Below are 16,741 nucleotides of genomic sequence, written 5' to 3'. Positions count from 1 at the left end.
TTCATGAATATCTGATAGGTGTTGCTGAAACTTGTTAGTTTTAGTAAACCAATGAATCTATATTGTCTTAAGGTCGAGGCAGCTTTTGAAAAGAACCATCCTGAATTTTATCCCTTAAAAATAAACTTCAGCCCTGGCTGGTGTGGCTCAGTGGATTGAGTGCGAACCTGCAGACCGAAAGGTTGCTGATTCGATTCCCAGCCAGGGCACATGTCTCTGTTTTGGGCCAGGTCCCCAGGAGGGGGCATGAGAGAGGCAACTCGGCGAGATGTGCTGATTCTTTCACATCATGTTTCTCTCCCCCTCTTTCTCCCTTTTTTCCCCTCTCTCTAAAAATAAATAAATAAAAATCTTTAAAAAAATAAACTTCAACTCAGAGGAGTGATTCTTTTTTCACCTTTCTTTGGTCTTAGTGCTTTAGTGTTAGAAAGCAGGTTTCTACAATACTTCTATATTTAGCCATGCTAGAAAACAATAGCTAACCTTTCTGAAGTCTTGATTTTTGAAATACCTGTATCTGTTATCCTCAGGCCAGGGAATATTTTAAGTTTTGGAGATACTTTTTCTTGGGGAGAGGTGTGATGTGGCTAAAAAGAAAGTTAGATGGCTAGTCTTCTAAGAAGAGAAAGTTAGACTTTTTAATTAAAATGAGCACTGACAGTGGCTGAATTTGGTTAATCAAAATTACTGACCCACTTATATAAGTGTAGTGATGTAGCATCTTCCTTTTTTGTGTAAAGGCTGATTGGAGGTGATAGTTTTATATCATACAATATTTAGGTAATTGGGCACATTAGTTCAGTAGAATTTAACAATCTGAGGTTTCTTTACAACTTTTTATTACGATATAATACACATAGCATAACATTCGCTATTTTAATGGATAACACTTAAGTGGTTTTTAGTTTCTGAACATTTTCATCACCCCCCCCACCTCCCCGGCCCCACCAAAAGAAACCCCATACCTATTAGCAATTGTCCCAATTATCACTCTTGCTGTCTTCTGGCAACCACGAATGTGCTTTCTCTCTCTATAGATTTGCTTATTCTGGACATTTTGTATAAATGGAATCATACAATATATGTTGTGTCTTTTGTTAAGACTTTTAAGAATTACTAACATACTTTTTAATTCTTTTTTTTTAAATGGGTTGTAGTTTCAAAAGATAGCCAATTTAGAAAGTGTATGTATTCTCCCAGCCATCCAGTTTTGCCTCGATAAAGCCAATACTGCCAGTTCCTTTCTATCTTTATAATCTATGTCAAGCAAATACATACATACTCTCTTCTTCGGCCTTTTTTCCTTATTTTATTAAGGAGAGTAACATAATACCAATTCTTTTGACATTTTGTCCTTAATATATCTTTAAAAAATTATTTGTTTATTTTTAGAGAGAGGGAAAGGGAGGGAGAAAGAGAGGGAGAGAAACATGGATATGAGAAAGAAACATAAATCGGTTGTCTCTCATTTGTACCCTGACCGGGGACCAAACCTCCATCCCAGGCATGTGCCCTGACTGGGAATCAAATTGTCCAACTAACCAACTCTGAGCCACACTGGTTAGGGCTAACTTAATATACCTTGTAGGTAATTTTGTATGAGTTCATGAAGCTTATAGATTTTCTTTTATAGCTGCATGATGTTTCACTCCATGGGTATACCCCATTTATTTAACCAGTCTCCATTGATGGACTTTTTCTCCAGTCTTTTGCTATTATAAATGGAACTGCAGGAAATAATCTCTATACAGGTGTATCGCAAATGCGTATGTGAGTGTGTATTTAAGATAAAGTCCTAAAAGAACTGTTCCATAGGAGATAATGCATTTGTACTTTAGATACTTTTATGTTGCCCTTTCTAACAACATCTTTTCCAGTACCTCTACCAAACTTTTGGTTTTTGCCAATCTGTTAAGGTCAAAAACCGTATCTCAGGATGATTTCAATTAGCATTTCTCCTGTGTTGAGACGATGTACATTTTTATAGCCATTTGCTTTTCCTATCTGTTGCCCATTTTTCCATTAGATTTTTGGTTTTATTGACTTGTAGGAACCCTTTTTATATTAGGGAAATGAGTTATTTATAAGCTGCAAATACCTTTTCTAGTTATTTGTTTTTTGATTTTGCTTGGATGTTTGCCAGATTTTAAAAATTTACATGATGTTGAAATTTGTCAAAGGTTTTGTGTCCTTATTATCAAAAAGCTTTCCTGAGGATTTAAGAATTAAAAAAAAAATCACTTAGAAATGGGGGAGGAATTTTAATGTTTGATCCTTCTGGAATTTTGTTCAATATAAAGTCTGAAGTATGGAGGTAAATCTTTCTTTCCTAGTAAGTTCCAGTGATTTGTCATGGTTTCTTTAAATGTGTGCACTATCAGGTTAAGATAGCATTTTACTTTTTTATGAACCCATGTCAGTACCGTAATAAAGAGTAAATTCTGTATGATGGTAACATGGGAATTTATTTTTACTCATCCCAGGACAACTTGTAATGTTAACAGAACCCAGTGGCAGTTTAATCCATAAAAGTGTTACGATGCTTTAAAAATGAAACCAACCTTCCAGTTTAGTCTCCTGAAGTTTGTATATTTTTATATAGTTTTTTAAAAAAAGGTTTTACTTATTTTTAGAGGGAGGGGAAGGAAGGGAGAAAGGGGGAGAGAAACATTGATGTGCGAAGAATCATCAGTCACTTGATTCTTGCACGCTCCCAACCAGGAACCGACAAGCCAGGCACATGCCCTGACCTGAAATTGAACCAGTGACCTTCTGGTTTGCAGGCTTGCACTCAATCCACTGAGCCACACACCAGCCAGGCCTACTTTTAATATAGTTTTTATAAAATGAAATAAATACTTTTATTTATTTTTATGTGAGATTATAGTATCTACTGAGTCAATGGAGGGCCAGGATATAATAATTTAATGTAAAAAGAACTTTAAAAAGGCTGATTGAATATTCCAGAATGAATAATATCCTTACAATGATTGAGAGAACAGTAGAAGCAACATCTTAGAAGAATTTTGGAATATATTTTGGGGGTAACATAATCATTCTTGTGCTGTTGACAACATAAATACTTAATTAAAGGTTTTTTTTTTTTCTTTTTATTCTTTAGGCTGGGAAAGCCAGTGTGACTATGTGGTGACTACAGTTATCTTACTACTGAGTATCCCACTGGAATCATGGAGGAGAAACAGCAGATTATATTGGCTAATCAAGATGGTGGGACAGTGGCAGGATCAGCACCTACCTTCTTTGTCATCCTGAAACAGGCAGGAAATGGCAAAACAGATCAAGGAATTCTGGTTACTAACCGGGATGCCTGTGCTTTGGCTACCAGTGTGTCATCACCAGGAAAATCTAAAGGGAAAATTTGCCTTCCAGCTGATTGTACTGTGGGAGGAATCACTGTCACCTTGGATAACAATAGTATGTGGAATGAATTCTATCATCGAAGCACAGAGATGATTCTGACCAAGCAAGGAAGACGCATGTTTCCTTACTGTCGTTACTGGATAACAGGTTTAGATTCAAATATGAAGTACATCCTTGTCATGGATATTTCTCCTGTGGATAACCATCGTTACAAATGGAATGGTCGCTGGTGGGAACCCAGTGGGAAAGCAGAGCCCCATGTTTTGGGAAGAGTTTTTATTCATCCAGAATCTCCTTCCACAGGTCATTATTGGATGCATCAACCAGTATCTTTCTATAAACTCAAACTTACCAACAATACATTGGACCAAGAAGGGCATATTATTTTGCACTCTATGCATCGGTACCTGCCAAGGCTTCATTTGGTACCTGCAGAAAAGGCTACTGAAGTGATACAACTAAATGGCCCTGGTGTCCACACGTTTACCTTCCCACAGACTGAATTCTTTGCAGTAACAGCTTATCAGAACATACAGATTACCCAGCTGAAAATAGATTACAATCCATTTGCTAAAGGCTTCCGGGATGATGGGTTGAACAGTAAGCCCCAGAGAGATGGAAAGCAAAAGAACAGCTCTGACCAAGAAGGGAATAGTGTTCCCAGTTCTCCTGGTCAACGGACCCGTCTCACAGAAAGTGAAGGGTCAGAGGTACAGCTGACTGATTCAGATCCTTTATCGAGGGGTCATGAAACATCAAGCAAGGGTTTGGAGAAACCTTTCCTTAATATAAATCGAGATTTTCTTGGTTTTATGGATATTGATTCATCACTTGGTGAAGTTACTCAGTTTAAGCAAGAGGTTTCTGAAAGGTAGGTAACAATTTTTCTGTTTTTAGAGAAAAGATTTTAGATTTAATATATTGGTTGTGTGGACTGTTGATTTTAGACATTGATAAATGTAAACTAACAAAAAATACCACCACACCTGCTTTTACTTTCTGTGAAGTGACAGTTCATTTGTCTATAAGGAGTATCAGCTGGGTTCAGGATTCAGCATTGTAGGCAAATTGGATGATTTATCCCAATGGGGATCTTTCATTAATTTAGGTTTTAGAATTTTGTTAATCATGAATAGGACTGTTCTTGGTTATATGTAGACAACTCTATTAATTGAAGAAGGCAAAAATAAATGACCCCCAAGAAATGTTATAAATGACACAAGACTTACCCAGACAAGGCACAGAAGGGATTCAAAGTAAATTTATTTATATCGAATACTTAAGAATTTACTGCCTTATAGGCATCCTAATCCATAAATTGTGTGACTAAAAAGCAAGCTGATAACATACTGTTGTCTTTATTTGAAATTACATTATTTAAAAAATCAAGGACTGTTTTTTTGGAGAAGTTTTATGTTCACAACTAAATTTGCAAAATTGAGAGGAAGGTATAGAGTATCCAACCTTTTGGCATCTTTGAGCCACACTGAGAAAAAGAGTTGTCTTGGGCCACACATTAAATACATTGCAACATGTAATCACAAAGTAATCTCATAATGTTTTAAGTAAATTTACAATTTTGTGTTGGGCCACATTCACAACCATTCTTGGGCTGCATTTGGTCTGCAGGCTGTAGGTTGGACACCCCTGGGACCTTCTTCCCCAACTCATGCATAAGGTTCTTCCATTATCAGGATTCCTCATCAGAGTGGTACATTTGTTACAATTGATGAACCTCCATTTACACATTATAATCACCCAAAGTCCATAGATTACATTAGGTTTTAATCTTTGTATCGTACATTCTGTGGGTTTGGACAAATGTATAATGATATGTATCCGCCATACATACATAACACACCATGCAGATATTTTGCATTGCCCTAAAAGTCCTCTGTTCTCCACCTGTTAATTCTCCTTTCTGCCATCCTGCACCGCGCCCCCCACTCCCCCGGCCAACCTTGGCAACCGTTGATCTTTTTATTGTCTCCATTGCTTTGCCTTGTCCAAAATGTCATACACTTGGAGTCATACAGTATGTAGGCTTTTTACATTGGCTTCATTCATTTAGTAATATATATTTAAGGTTTTGTCATCTCTTTTCATGGCTTGATAGCACATTTCTTTTTAGTGCTAATAATATTCCATTGTTTGATGTACCAGCTGGTTTATCTGTTCACCTACTGAAGGATATCTTACTTGCTTCTAGGTTTTGGCAGGTATGAATAAAGCCATCTAATGTGTATGAAGTGGTTATCAGTGTGGTTTTGATTTGTAGTTTCTTAGTGATTTGTGGTGTTGCACATCGTTTTATGCATTTATTGGTCATTTGTATATTTTCTTTGGAAAAATGACTACTCACATCCTTCGCACATTAAAACTTTTCTTTCCTGAGTTATGAGAGTTCTTCATATGTTCTGGATATTCATTATTAAAAAATGATTTGAAAGTATTTTCTTCCATTCTTTTGAGTTGACTGTGATGATAGTGTCCTTTATTGAACAAAAACAAGTTTTTAATTTTGATGAAATATAACTTAAAACGTTTTCTTCTGTTGCTTGTGCTTTTGGTGTCTTCCTTTAAGGAACCATTACCAAATCCAAGATTATAAAGCTTTCCCTGTATTATCTACTAGAGTTCTGTATTAGCCTTGAAATGTACTTCTTTGATCCATTTTGAATATATTAAGTATGTTGTAAGGCTTCAGTTTTACTCTTTTGCATATGTATATAAAGTTTTCCCAGCATCATTTGTCCAAAAAAACTATCCTTTTTCTATTAAATAAATGGTCTTGGCACTCTTGTCAAAAATCAGTTAACCATATATTTGATGGTTTTTATCTGGACTCTCTATTCCATTTGGTCTGTATGTCTGTTCTTAAGCTGGTAACACAGTGTTTTGATTACTGTAGCTTTATAGTAAGTTTTGAAATTGAGAAATGTGAGTCGCCAACTTTCTTCTGATTTTTCAAGATTGTTTGGTTAGCTGGGATCCCTTGAAATTCCATATGAATTTTGGTATCAGTTTTTCTACTTGTGCAAAAAGCACCATTGGGATTTTGATAAGGAGTACACTGAATCCGTATATTACTTTGGGTAGTATTCTTACCATAACAATATTATTTTTCCAATCCATGAATATGGGATATCTTTCCATTTTTTTAGGTCTTTAATTTCTTTCAGTAATACTGTGTAGTTTTAATTTAAAAGTCTCTTGTCTCCATGGAAAAATTTATTTTCATGTATTTTATTTCTTTTTGTGCTATTGTAAATTGAATGGTTTTCTTAATTCTCTTTTTGAAAAGGGAATTGCTATTTTATATTGTATATTGCTAAGTATATAAAATAGAGCTGATTCTTCTATGCTGATTTTGTATCCTGCAGCTTTGGTGTATTTATTTACTGATGGGGTGGGGGGTGTGTATGTATGTATTCTTTAGTTTTCTGCACATGCGTTCATGTCATCCATGAATAGAGATAGTTTTATTCCTCCCCCCCCATTTGAATGCATTTTATTTCTTTTTCTTGCCTAATTGTTTTAGCTGTAACTTTTAGTACTGTGTTGAATGGAAGTGGTCAAAGAAGGAGCATCATAGTTTTAATTTGCATTTTTCTAATGATTAGTAAAGTTCACTTTTTAATATACTTTGATCATTGGGACTGTTGTGGTGATCATGTATGTGAAGGTGTGTTCTTGGATACAGTGTAGGGGGGATCCAAAAAACCCCCCAGATTTATTTATAAAAAATTGTGTATTCTTACATGTTTAAACGTCACTCACCTTCAAAGTATTCTCCATGTAATGCAATACACCTATTGACACTTTTTTCCACTGTTCAGAACAGTTTTTGAATTCACTGGTTTTGATGCCTTTTAGTACCTCTAACGTTCTTGGTTTCACCTCTTCCATATTGGCAAAACATTATTTTTGAAGACTCCTTTCATCCAGGGAAACAATAAAAAAGTCTTTTTGGGTGTGATTGGGTAAATAGGGAGGGTGGGGCATGGGGGGGTCATGCTGTTTTTCGTGAAAAACTGCTGAACTCTCAGTGTGGTGTGAGCAGCAGGTGCTGTAGTAAATTACCCATCATGAAATGGGCAAATGCTCTTAGTCTTCAAAAAAAAATTCACTGAAGCTGAGCAGCCTCTCACAACAACGCCATCTGGTACACTGATACAGATGGGTTCTTTAGAACACTGATGTAATGGGGGAAGCCTGTAGTACAAGGGACCTGCCCAGCAGAAAGAAGATAATTCCTGTTTTGTTTTTTTTTGAGTTTGACAGATTTATTGGTATTGTAGTAAAGACACTCATCTCAGTCATTTCTCTCTCCCATCTTGACCATAGGTTAATATTTCGTTTGAGTAATGAAACAAATATGCAAAGAGGGATGCTATTTTAACATAAACAGTGAAATAGACAAAAATAAAAAGTGTGCCTACATTAAAGCACGTTAAATTCATGTATCTTGATACCATTAAATCAAGTAATTAAGAATAGTTCTATATACATTCCCATTGTTTTATTTGGGGCTTACTCTAATGAATGAAAGTGAACAAAGTGTTAGGAATATACACAGGTTGCTTCTCTGGAGTTACTACCTTTTAAAAGGGCTGAGTGAGTAGTTACCACCACTAAGACAGTCTGAAGCTGCCTGCAAATTTAACATTGTAGAAATTTTCAAGAAAATCATTATACTGCATTTTTCTTTTACCTATGATTATGCCTTTAATGATGTGTTTAATCATCACATTAAAAAATAATTCATATACAATACAAAAATGCAAAAAAACCCAACAAACAAACCCTACAACACATAGCTCTACCAAATATATGTGGTCAAAGATTCCATAAACTGTTTAAAGATGCATTTTCTTTGCTTTTTTTCAATATCTAAAATGTGCTTTTGATAGGCCATTGGTTAATATGTACACACTTAACACAAACCATTGTATTGTATTAAATAAGAATTCCTGTAGTAAGTACAAATCAAATTGGATTTCACATTAACTTAAGTGTTTTGACAAAGTTACAGAAAGTGCATCTTTCTCATTTTCAATCTTCATACAACGTTGCTTTTATGCTATTTGTTACTTTTTAAAAAATAACAGCCAAATATTTAAGTATTCTGTACATTTAAAATTTTTGGTGGTGGTTTGTATTTTAAAAGAAAGAACTGCTTATGACGCCTCATATCTGGTGGGAATGCGTACAGAAGCTAAGCAAGTAACAAAAACCAAGAGAAGCACATTCAAAATACTAATTTCCTTTGGTAGCAAATGTTGTTTCTTTGAAGACTAACAAAGGCAGGCAAGCCCCATTAAGGTGAAGTGGGCTATATTGAATACTCAACGGTTTACATAAAATTAAAAGAAATTTTTAAAGAGCTAAGCTTCTGTATCCATTGACAGCAGTGTGATATCTAGTATATGACTTGAAACAAAAAAAAAAGCCCATTAGAAAAAAAGCAGTATTTTAATTTTATTAATTTATTTTCAGTCAATATTCCAGTAACATTTTCCTCCCAATAAAATATTCCCTCTCTATAAGGCTGTTCCTGGGAGCCAGAAAGTTTAGGTTAATAAGGGAGTTAAGTTAGAGAGTAATTACTTGCAGTTTAAACAGATAATTACTTTTTGCTTCCCTCTTAATGTGCTAATAGTTGTGTCTAAAAAGTATGTAATTCTTAGAAAGGTACCATTTCTGATTTTTAAAAAATTATCTATAACCTTTGGAAAGTAATCATATGAAACTACAAAATTAGCAAATGTCTTGAAATCTGTATATAAAACATAAGTTACATCTAATTTCAAATTCTCATTAGTGTACCATTCAATCTTTTAAAAAAAGGCGGCTTCAAAGTCTTATACCATTCTTTAAAAAGGAAACTATTCCTTTTAACTTTACACCCACCCCACATCCCAGTTTCAAAACATATCATTTAATTGTCTTGGTCATGGACATTTCCAAGATGAGATTTTATATTTCACTTCCATAGCTTCTGGTTATCAGAAAACCCATGCTTTCCTTTATTAAAGGAGTTTTGTTCTGCTGATGTTGGTGTATCCCTTCCAATATTCTTCATCCTCATCTTTGCTTCTGGAGGCATTTCCTCTGGTTCACTATCTTCATCTTCATTAAAAGCTGCTGCTACTGAAAGGGTTTTTGGAGCAAGAGTCGGAACAGTTTCTTTAGGTTTACTTGATCCAAGTTTGATGGATATGGCTGAGGCTTTCTTTGTCGTCTGACTACCTATGGCAAATCAAACTTGGAGACCTTTGTAGGCTTTGTTGGGAGGTCTGCAGCTGCTTCTTCAGCTGATCACTTTTCAGCACTGCAACTGGAACTTTCCCTTCTATTACTCTGGAGGCTCCAGTTCGCTGTGGCTTCTCAGACATCTCTCTCCCGCCTTCCTGTCCACCATTTTCGATAATTCCTGTTTTGTTTGTTTTTTTGTGTCCTCCCTAGTATTTTTTTTTTCTCCCTGATCAGTTTGTCTATCCTTTGACCAAAACCACATTATTTTAATTAGTATAACTTTGTAATAGTAACTGCCTCACTTTTAGAGTCCACCTATGGTCCTACCCTTATTCACTCCACCACTGTTAAGGCTTTTTTTTTGCCACACCCATCCATGAAGCCTTTTTTCCTAAAATTAATTGTTGGTTCTTACCTACTTTGATGTACTTATTAGTTTGTTTCTTGATTATATCCAATTTATTATTCATGTAGATAGTTGCAATGTTCTTTTCTTCTGTTTTCCCCTTTGGGAAGCTTTACATTTTTTATTTTTAATCCTTACCTGAGGATATGCTTTTTATTTTTATTTTCATGTTTTAAAGATTTTATTTTTATATATGGGAAGGGAGGGAGAAAGACAGGGAGAGAAACATCAATGTGTGGTTGCCTCTTGTGCGCCCCCTACTGGGGACCTGGCCTGCAACACAGACAGTGTGCTCTGACTGGGAATTGAACCGGCAGCTCTTTGGTTCCCAGGCCGGTGCTCAATCCACTGAGCCACACCAGCCAGGGCAGGAATATGCTTTTTTATTTATTTTAGAGAGAGGAAGGGGGGTGGGGTAGAGAGAGAGAGCACGTGTGCGCATCTGAGAGAGAAAAACATCAGTTTTTCTCCTGTATGTGTCCTGACCTGGGATCGAACCTGAAACCTAGGTATGTGCTGTGACAAAGAATCGAACCGGCAACCTTTTTTTGGTATATAGGAGGATGCTCCAACCAACTGAGCCACCCACTAAGGGCAAGCTTTTAATTTTTTAAATGGAAGTTGGACCCCGTTACTACTCTGTTTAATTCTTTCAAGTCTTTCTATTGCCTTAAATGTAAAAAAAAAAAAAAATTGTAAGTAAAAATAGTACTATTCTATTTGAACCCCAACCGATATAGTACTCTTATTTCATTTCTGACACTAACAACCCCAGAGTGTGTCAGACTCCACAGATTTAAAGTCAAGGTCTCTGAGAAGAATACTTCTTCAGAAGCCAGTCGCAAGTGGGGTCCCCAACCTACCTGGACTTCTGACCAATGGCTACAAATACAGGATTTCTCCTGGACTACCTCAGGTTCACTAATTCACTAAAATGAATAATAGAACTCAGGAAAGCACTATATTTAGAACAGTTTTATTATAAAGAATACAGATTTAGGACCAGCCAAATGAAGAGAGATATAGGGCAAGGTCAGGAAGGTCTCAAATGTAGAGCTTCTATGCCCTTTCCCCAGGAGACATATATAGCATGTTACTCTCCTGGCATATTGATGTATTCACCAGACCAGGAAGCTCCATTGAGTTTTGGTGTCCAGAGTTTAGTTGGGGTCCTATTAAGTATGTTTGATTGATTAAGTCATTGGCCAGGTGATTGAACTCAGTCTCCACCCTCTCTCCCCTCCCAGGAGGTTATGCTGTTTTAAGTCGAAATCATCTAATAATGGACTTGGTCTTCTAGATACCAGCCCCTTCATCAAGCAATATCTGGGTTTACTGTGAATCACTTCATTAGCATAATCTTACTTGTGATCCATGGGTTTTTGAATGACAAAGACACTTCTGTCACTCAGCAATTTCCGGTGGTTTCAGAAGCTCTGCCAGGAACTCTGGAGAAAGGTCAGGCAAATTCTTTATTATACAATACGTAAATATACATAATTTGAGATGTTTTAAAACCACATGATGAAAAATAGTACTCCTTTGCTTCACGCTGCTTTTCGCCCCCAGTTTTCTTCCCTAGAGGAAATTTGTTTTTCCATTTTTAATTGTTTCTTGTGATAATTGCCTCTGTATAAATCATATGCTTAATGTGAATCAATTACCAGTTTTACATATTATCAAAGTTTTTAGCTGCTGTTACTCTTCTTGTCAGTATAGTTATAAAAGTAAATTTTTCAATGTTACAGGGTATCAACATTCCATACTGTTGATCCAAGTAGTATACTATAAATACATTTTCTTGTATAACTTTTTCAGTAGTTAATTGTTGTCTAATATAATTTATATATATTTGGTTTTCTATATACCTGGTGCTAATTCTTCTCAAATTCTTCAGTTAAACTAAGTTAAAAAAATATAATATGGAATCCTTCAGTTCATTAACCCATATATACATATATACTCATCCAAGAAAGTAAAAATTCCTAAAGAAATTTTTTTAAATCAGTCCTGTGTCTTTATTAAACAGAGTTAGAAAGAGACTACACCTGGCACCCAAGGGGTGAGGTGCTGGCCAGAAAGGTAGGGTAGGCTCAGTTCCTGGGGATTCAAGGGCAGGCTGATGGCCTGGGACTCTTCAAGGAGACCAGGTCCTGGCAGTAGCTGTGGAAGTGCCTGAGGGTGAGTTTTTAGGCACTGGGATGATTCGCTGGTTCTGCAGCGGTTACAGGGTAGGTTGGGTTGGCCTGAATCTCCCTGAGGCACCCTGCCTTGTCTGCCTACATCATCCACTGGTTTTGATTATGTTGGTTGCCTTCCATGTCCATCTCATTGACTTCATCATCAGGATACTAATTTTAGTCACTCATCTTGTTGATGTCCTACATGTCCTCATCATCTTTATCATCCTCTTCGCTGTCCTCATCATGATCTACATCCTCTTCTTCCTTGTAGTCATAGTGCTCTGAGGCTGGCTTGCTGATAGGTACCAGGTTGTATTTCTCTTGTGATGCTCTGGAGCCAGACCTGATGCTGCTATTCCTGCTGCTGCAGCTCTGCCTCTTCCACACAGGGTTGATCCAGATTAAACTTCAGAGTCTCAGTCACAGAGGGGAAGAGTGAGGGAAACAAGGTGGATGTGGCTCTTAGACACACAGGGAGAGAGCAGCCAGCAGCAACCTGGAAGGACTTCTCTCTGCCTGAGCGTAAGGACCATCAGAACTTGGGACATACCCTAAGGAAGTAAATTTTTTTGACTGCGGTATAGTGTCTTCAGTTGGTTTTTATCCTCCTTTGCCAATTTTAACTGGTTCTCTGAGACCCTACAAAGCTGCCTTCTTGAGACTTCACTTTGCTATGGTCCTAATTCTACATTTACTTTAATGTAGGTCCTTCCATTTTCTCTATCTTAAGCTTTCTTTGTGTCTGTCTCTTTTTTCTTTCGGTTAAGTCCTTTTTTCGGTAATTTCTGCAGAAAAGACATATGAGACCTAGAATTTTAGCATATTGAAATAAAATAACGTCTGATGAAAACAATAGTCCCTTGCTTCTCCCCTCTCAACCCCTAATTTTCTTCTTAAGCATTGAAAAACAGCTTAATTATGTCCTTGTACTTTATAAATAATTTGGTTAGTTCTGTGCTGAAAATATGTTGTGAGTTCTAGTTTCCTGTTGAGAATTTGATGCCATTTTGATTTCTGGTCACTTGAAGGCTCTCAAGATCTTTTGTTGGCACTCTCTCTTCAGGGAGCAGGCCTGTGTCTTCCCCCTCTCCGTCCACATCCCCCCCCGACACTATACCTTTACCTTTCTCTCCCCTAAGCTCCAAGGGCCCTTTCTTTTTCCTTTGTAACTTGTTTCCTGAGCCCATTCCTTCTGTCTCTCACTTCTAGCTGTGTGACTTTCTAAATAACTTTATTTAAAAAAACTAAGTTTTTTTTGATTTCTCATATCAATGAAATTTTACAATGATGGGCCTTGGTGTGGTTCTTCTCATCATTGTGCTATGTTTTTTCAGTCAAGAAATTCAGAGACTCTTTGGAGGAACTTAGGTTGAGCAGACTTCTACTACATGTCTTATAGGTGTTTGTACTCTTCTGGAAAGCCTTTGAAATTATACTTTGTTTAAGCATATCAGTAAGAAAATAATCTACTCTAACTCTTCCATTTTTTTTTTCTTTTTGTTCTCTCTCTTTCGGAACTACTTATAGTTGGATATTCCTTCTCCTGGATTGATTATCTTACAAATCAGTCTTTTCTGTTATCTTTTTGCTCTACTTTTTATGAGATTTGATTTAGCTTCTAATTTACTGAAATTTTTATTGCAGTTATGAGGTTTAAGTTTCCAAGAGTTTTTTTACTGCTCCAGTCAATGAAAGGGAAACTTTATTGAGGCCCCAGGGTCACAGGGATTAGGCAGAAGACTGCCCTATAGGCCAGAGGAGGTGATGGAGGGGCCTTATTTAACCTTCTTGGGGCGCAGGTTGTTGGTGTGGCCACACTTCTTGTGGCAGTTGACAGCACGGGGATGCAGGCGGGCATAACATTTGTGGCAGATCATCTTGTCACAGTTGTACTTCTGGGCGAGCTGGCGGAGGGAGGGCTCGATGATGCCACCACGCAGATGAAGCACCAAGTGCAGTGTGGACTCTTTCTGAATGATGTAGTTCAGGAGAGTGCGGCCATCTTCCAGCTGTTGGCCTGCAAAAATCAGTCGCTGCTGGTCAGGCGGGATGCCCTCCTTGTTTTTGATTTTAGCTTTGACATTCTCAGTGGTGTCACTGGGCTCAACCTCAAGGGTGATGGTCTTGCCAGTCAGGGTCTTCACAAAGATCTGCATCTCTGCGTCTGCTGGGGAGGCCGCACAGACGCCACAACCAACGCAGTCCGCCACCTCATTGAGAAGAAAGAGGGTGATGGAACCGGAAACTGCCAAATCTCCATCCAAGAGGTTTTTTTGCACTCCACATTCCCTTTTCCCAGTGGATTTCTTTTTTCAGTTAATTTAATGAGCACCAGTTTCATGGAAGGTATTACGTTATAGGTTCTTCTAATGACCCTTAGTACCTGTACATATCTTTATCATAGTATCTGTTAAGTAACTGTTGTCTACTTGTTTATTTCCTGGACTAGTCTGTACATTCCTTGAGTATAGGGACTGTGCTTTTTTTGTAATCCCTGCGCCCATCAAAATTTGTCTGGTATATTGAGGACACTCAGTGTAGTTATCCCTCAGTATCTGAGGGGGATTGGTCTCAGGAACCACGCCCCTCAACCTAGTAGAAAATCGGCAGATGCTCAAGTCCCGTGTTAAAAAAAACAGTGTAGTTTTTGCACATAACCTATGCTAATTTCCCTGTACACTTTAAATCATCTCTAGAGATTACTTTTAGCACCTAGTACAATGTAAATGCTATGTAATTATTTTTACAGTATTGTTTAGGGAACGACAAGGAAAAAAGTGTGTACATGTTTATTGCAGACACAAGCATCAGTAGGCCTAACTGTATAGTACACATCAACAATAACTTTCCCCCTCATATTTTCCATCTGTTGTTGGTTGAATCCTTGGATGCAGAACCCTTAAATATAAAGGGCCAACTGTAAATATTGATTAAAGGACTTTATCCATAACACTCTTAAGCTTTTAAATTGTGGTTCAGAATAGCCGATATATGTCTTATGTGTTGCATTGATTACTGATTACATAGAACCAACAAAAAAACCCCAATAATTTGCTTTAAGTGATGTGTACAAGTCATTGTTTTGCTCATGTTCTTACTTAATCTTTCATCTAGTTTTTTTGGATAAAGACTTCCTAGAACTGTGAAACTTGAAGATTGTTTGCAAAATCTTTCTGCCAAGGCAAAAATTTCATGCATTATGCATAAAGTTTTTGTTGGAAGATAAGGAGAGATCCTTTCTGAGAATGTTGCTAACTTACCCAGTTTCATTCCTCAGGAAGATGTGAAAACAGTTAATGCATTAGCAGATGAGATCAGCTTCATGAGGTTCTCAGTTACTGCAAACAAAATTCATGATGTGTAATTAAATGAAAATAAGATAACACATTTTCTCCTACATTTTGGGAGTTAATGTATTGAAATGTGAAGATAATGACAAGTATCCTTAAATGTGGATTCTAAATTAGTTGAGGTAGAATGGCATTTATATATGAAGGTACATAAAAACTGAGACAATAGGAAAATGGAAAAGAAGCTTGTTTTGATTTACCTTTAAAAGCAGAGAAAGGGCCCTAGCCTGGTGGATGAGTTGGTTGGAGTGCGGTCCCAGGCTCCAAAAAAGTTGCTGGCCAGGGTGTATTACCTAAATTGTGGGCTGGGCACGTAGGGGAGGCAACCAGCCCTTGTTTTTCTTTCACATCCACGGTTCCTCCCCTCCCTCTACCCCTCCCCCTCTTTCTTAAATCAGTAAACATATCCTTGGGGTGAGAATTAAAAAAAAAAATAAAACAGGAAAACTGCATTGTGATGATTGTAAAACCATAAATTAGAAATCATTGAATTGCTTATGTAACTTATACTATAAACCTATTTAAAAAACAGATAAAGAAATAGCTGTTTTCGTAAATTGAGATATTTCAAAGGGAGGAGTTGTTTTGGCTTTCACATTGAAGCCTGTATTCCATCTTGGCTTAGTTTTTGTGTATGGTGTGAAGGGAGGATGTGAGGATTCCTATTTTTCCATGCAGATATTGAGGTGCTCTAGTATCATTTATTGGAAAGACTTGACTTTTCCATTAAAAAACCCTGGTGTGTTGGAAAATCAGGAGCGCGTGCCCCCCCCGCCCCCCCCCCCCGTGTGTGCACGTTTTATTTATTGGATTAAATTTTGTTCCATTTGTGTATTCTTTTGTCAGTACCATATGGTCTTGATGACAGTAGATATAAATCTTGGAACCTGGTAGTATAAGCCTCCAACTTCTTATGGTATATAGAAATACAGTGGATTGTTGTATATTGATCTTGTATCTGATGACCTCGTTAAATTCACTTATTAGTTTTTAATTCCTTTGGATTTTCTACATATACAATTGTCATCTGAGAACAAAAGTTAATTTTCTTCCTTTACAATCTTTATGCCTACTCTCGTGCTTTATTACACTAGTTCGACTTATTTGAGTAATAAGTTAAAACTGCATTTTGAGAGTGGTCATTCATGTCTCCTGATCTCATA

At 36.9% G+C, this 16,741-nt stretch overlaps 2 protein-coding genes and 1 pseudogene across 7 annotated transcripts in view; 1 reads left to right on the top strand and 2 right to left on the bottom strand.

The window, feature by feature from the left end:
- Window positions 1-16,741, top strand: part of MGA (MAX dimerization protein MGA) — a 148,383-nt gene that overhangs the window by 54,017 nt on the left and 77,625 nt on the right. For all 6 annotated transcript variants that reach the window (XM_054565561.1, XM_054565560.1, XM_054565559.1 and 3 more), the window contains one exon: window positions 3,122-4,252. In XM_054565561.1, coding sequence (XP_054421536.1) covers window positions 3,189-4,252 — 1,064 coding nt within the window. In that variant the 5' untranslated portion in view covers window positions 3,122-3,188. The remainder of the gene's footprint in view (window positions 1-3,121; window positions 4,253-16,741) is intronic.
- Window positions 12,325-13,677, bottom strand: LOC129064424 (anaphase-promoting complex subunit 15-like; annotated as a pseudogene).
- On the bottom strand, window positions 13,897-14,430 carry LOC129064336 (ubiquitin-60S ribosomal protein L40-like). The gene has a single exon (XM_054565565.1). The coding sequence runs from the start codon at window positions 14,382-14,384 to the stop codon at window positions 14,004-14,006; it is 381 nt and encodes a 126-aa protein (XP_054421540.1). The 5' UTR covers window positions 14,385-14,430; the 3' UTR covers window positions 13,897-14,003.

Source organism: Pteronotus mesoamericanus, unplaced genomic scaffold (genome assembly GCF_021234165.1).
Source record: "Pteronotus mesoamericanus isolate MK-2021 breed Mesoamerican mustached bat unplaced genomic scaffold, CSHL_Meso_final contig_164, whole genome shotgun sequence".
NCBI classification, from domain to species: domain Eukaryota; kingdom Metazoa; phylum Chordata; class Mammalia; order Chiroptera; family Mormoopidae; genus Pteronotus; species Pteronotus mesoamericanus.
The sequence above is the reverse complement of the archived record's forward strand: the minus strand, read 5'-3'. Positions and strand labels throughout refer to the sequence as shown.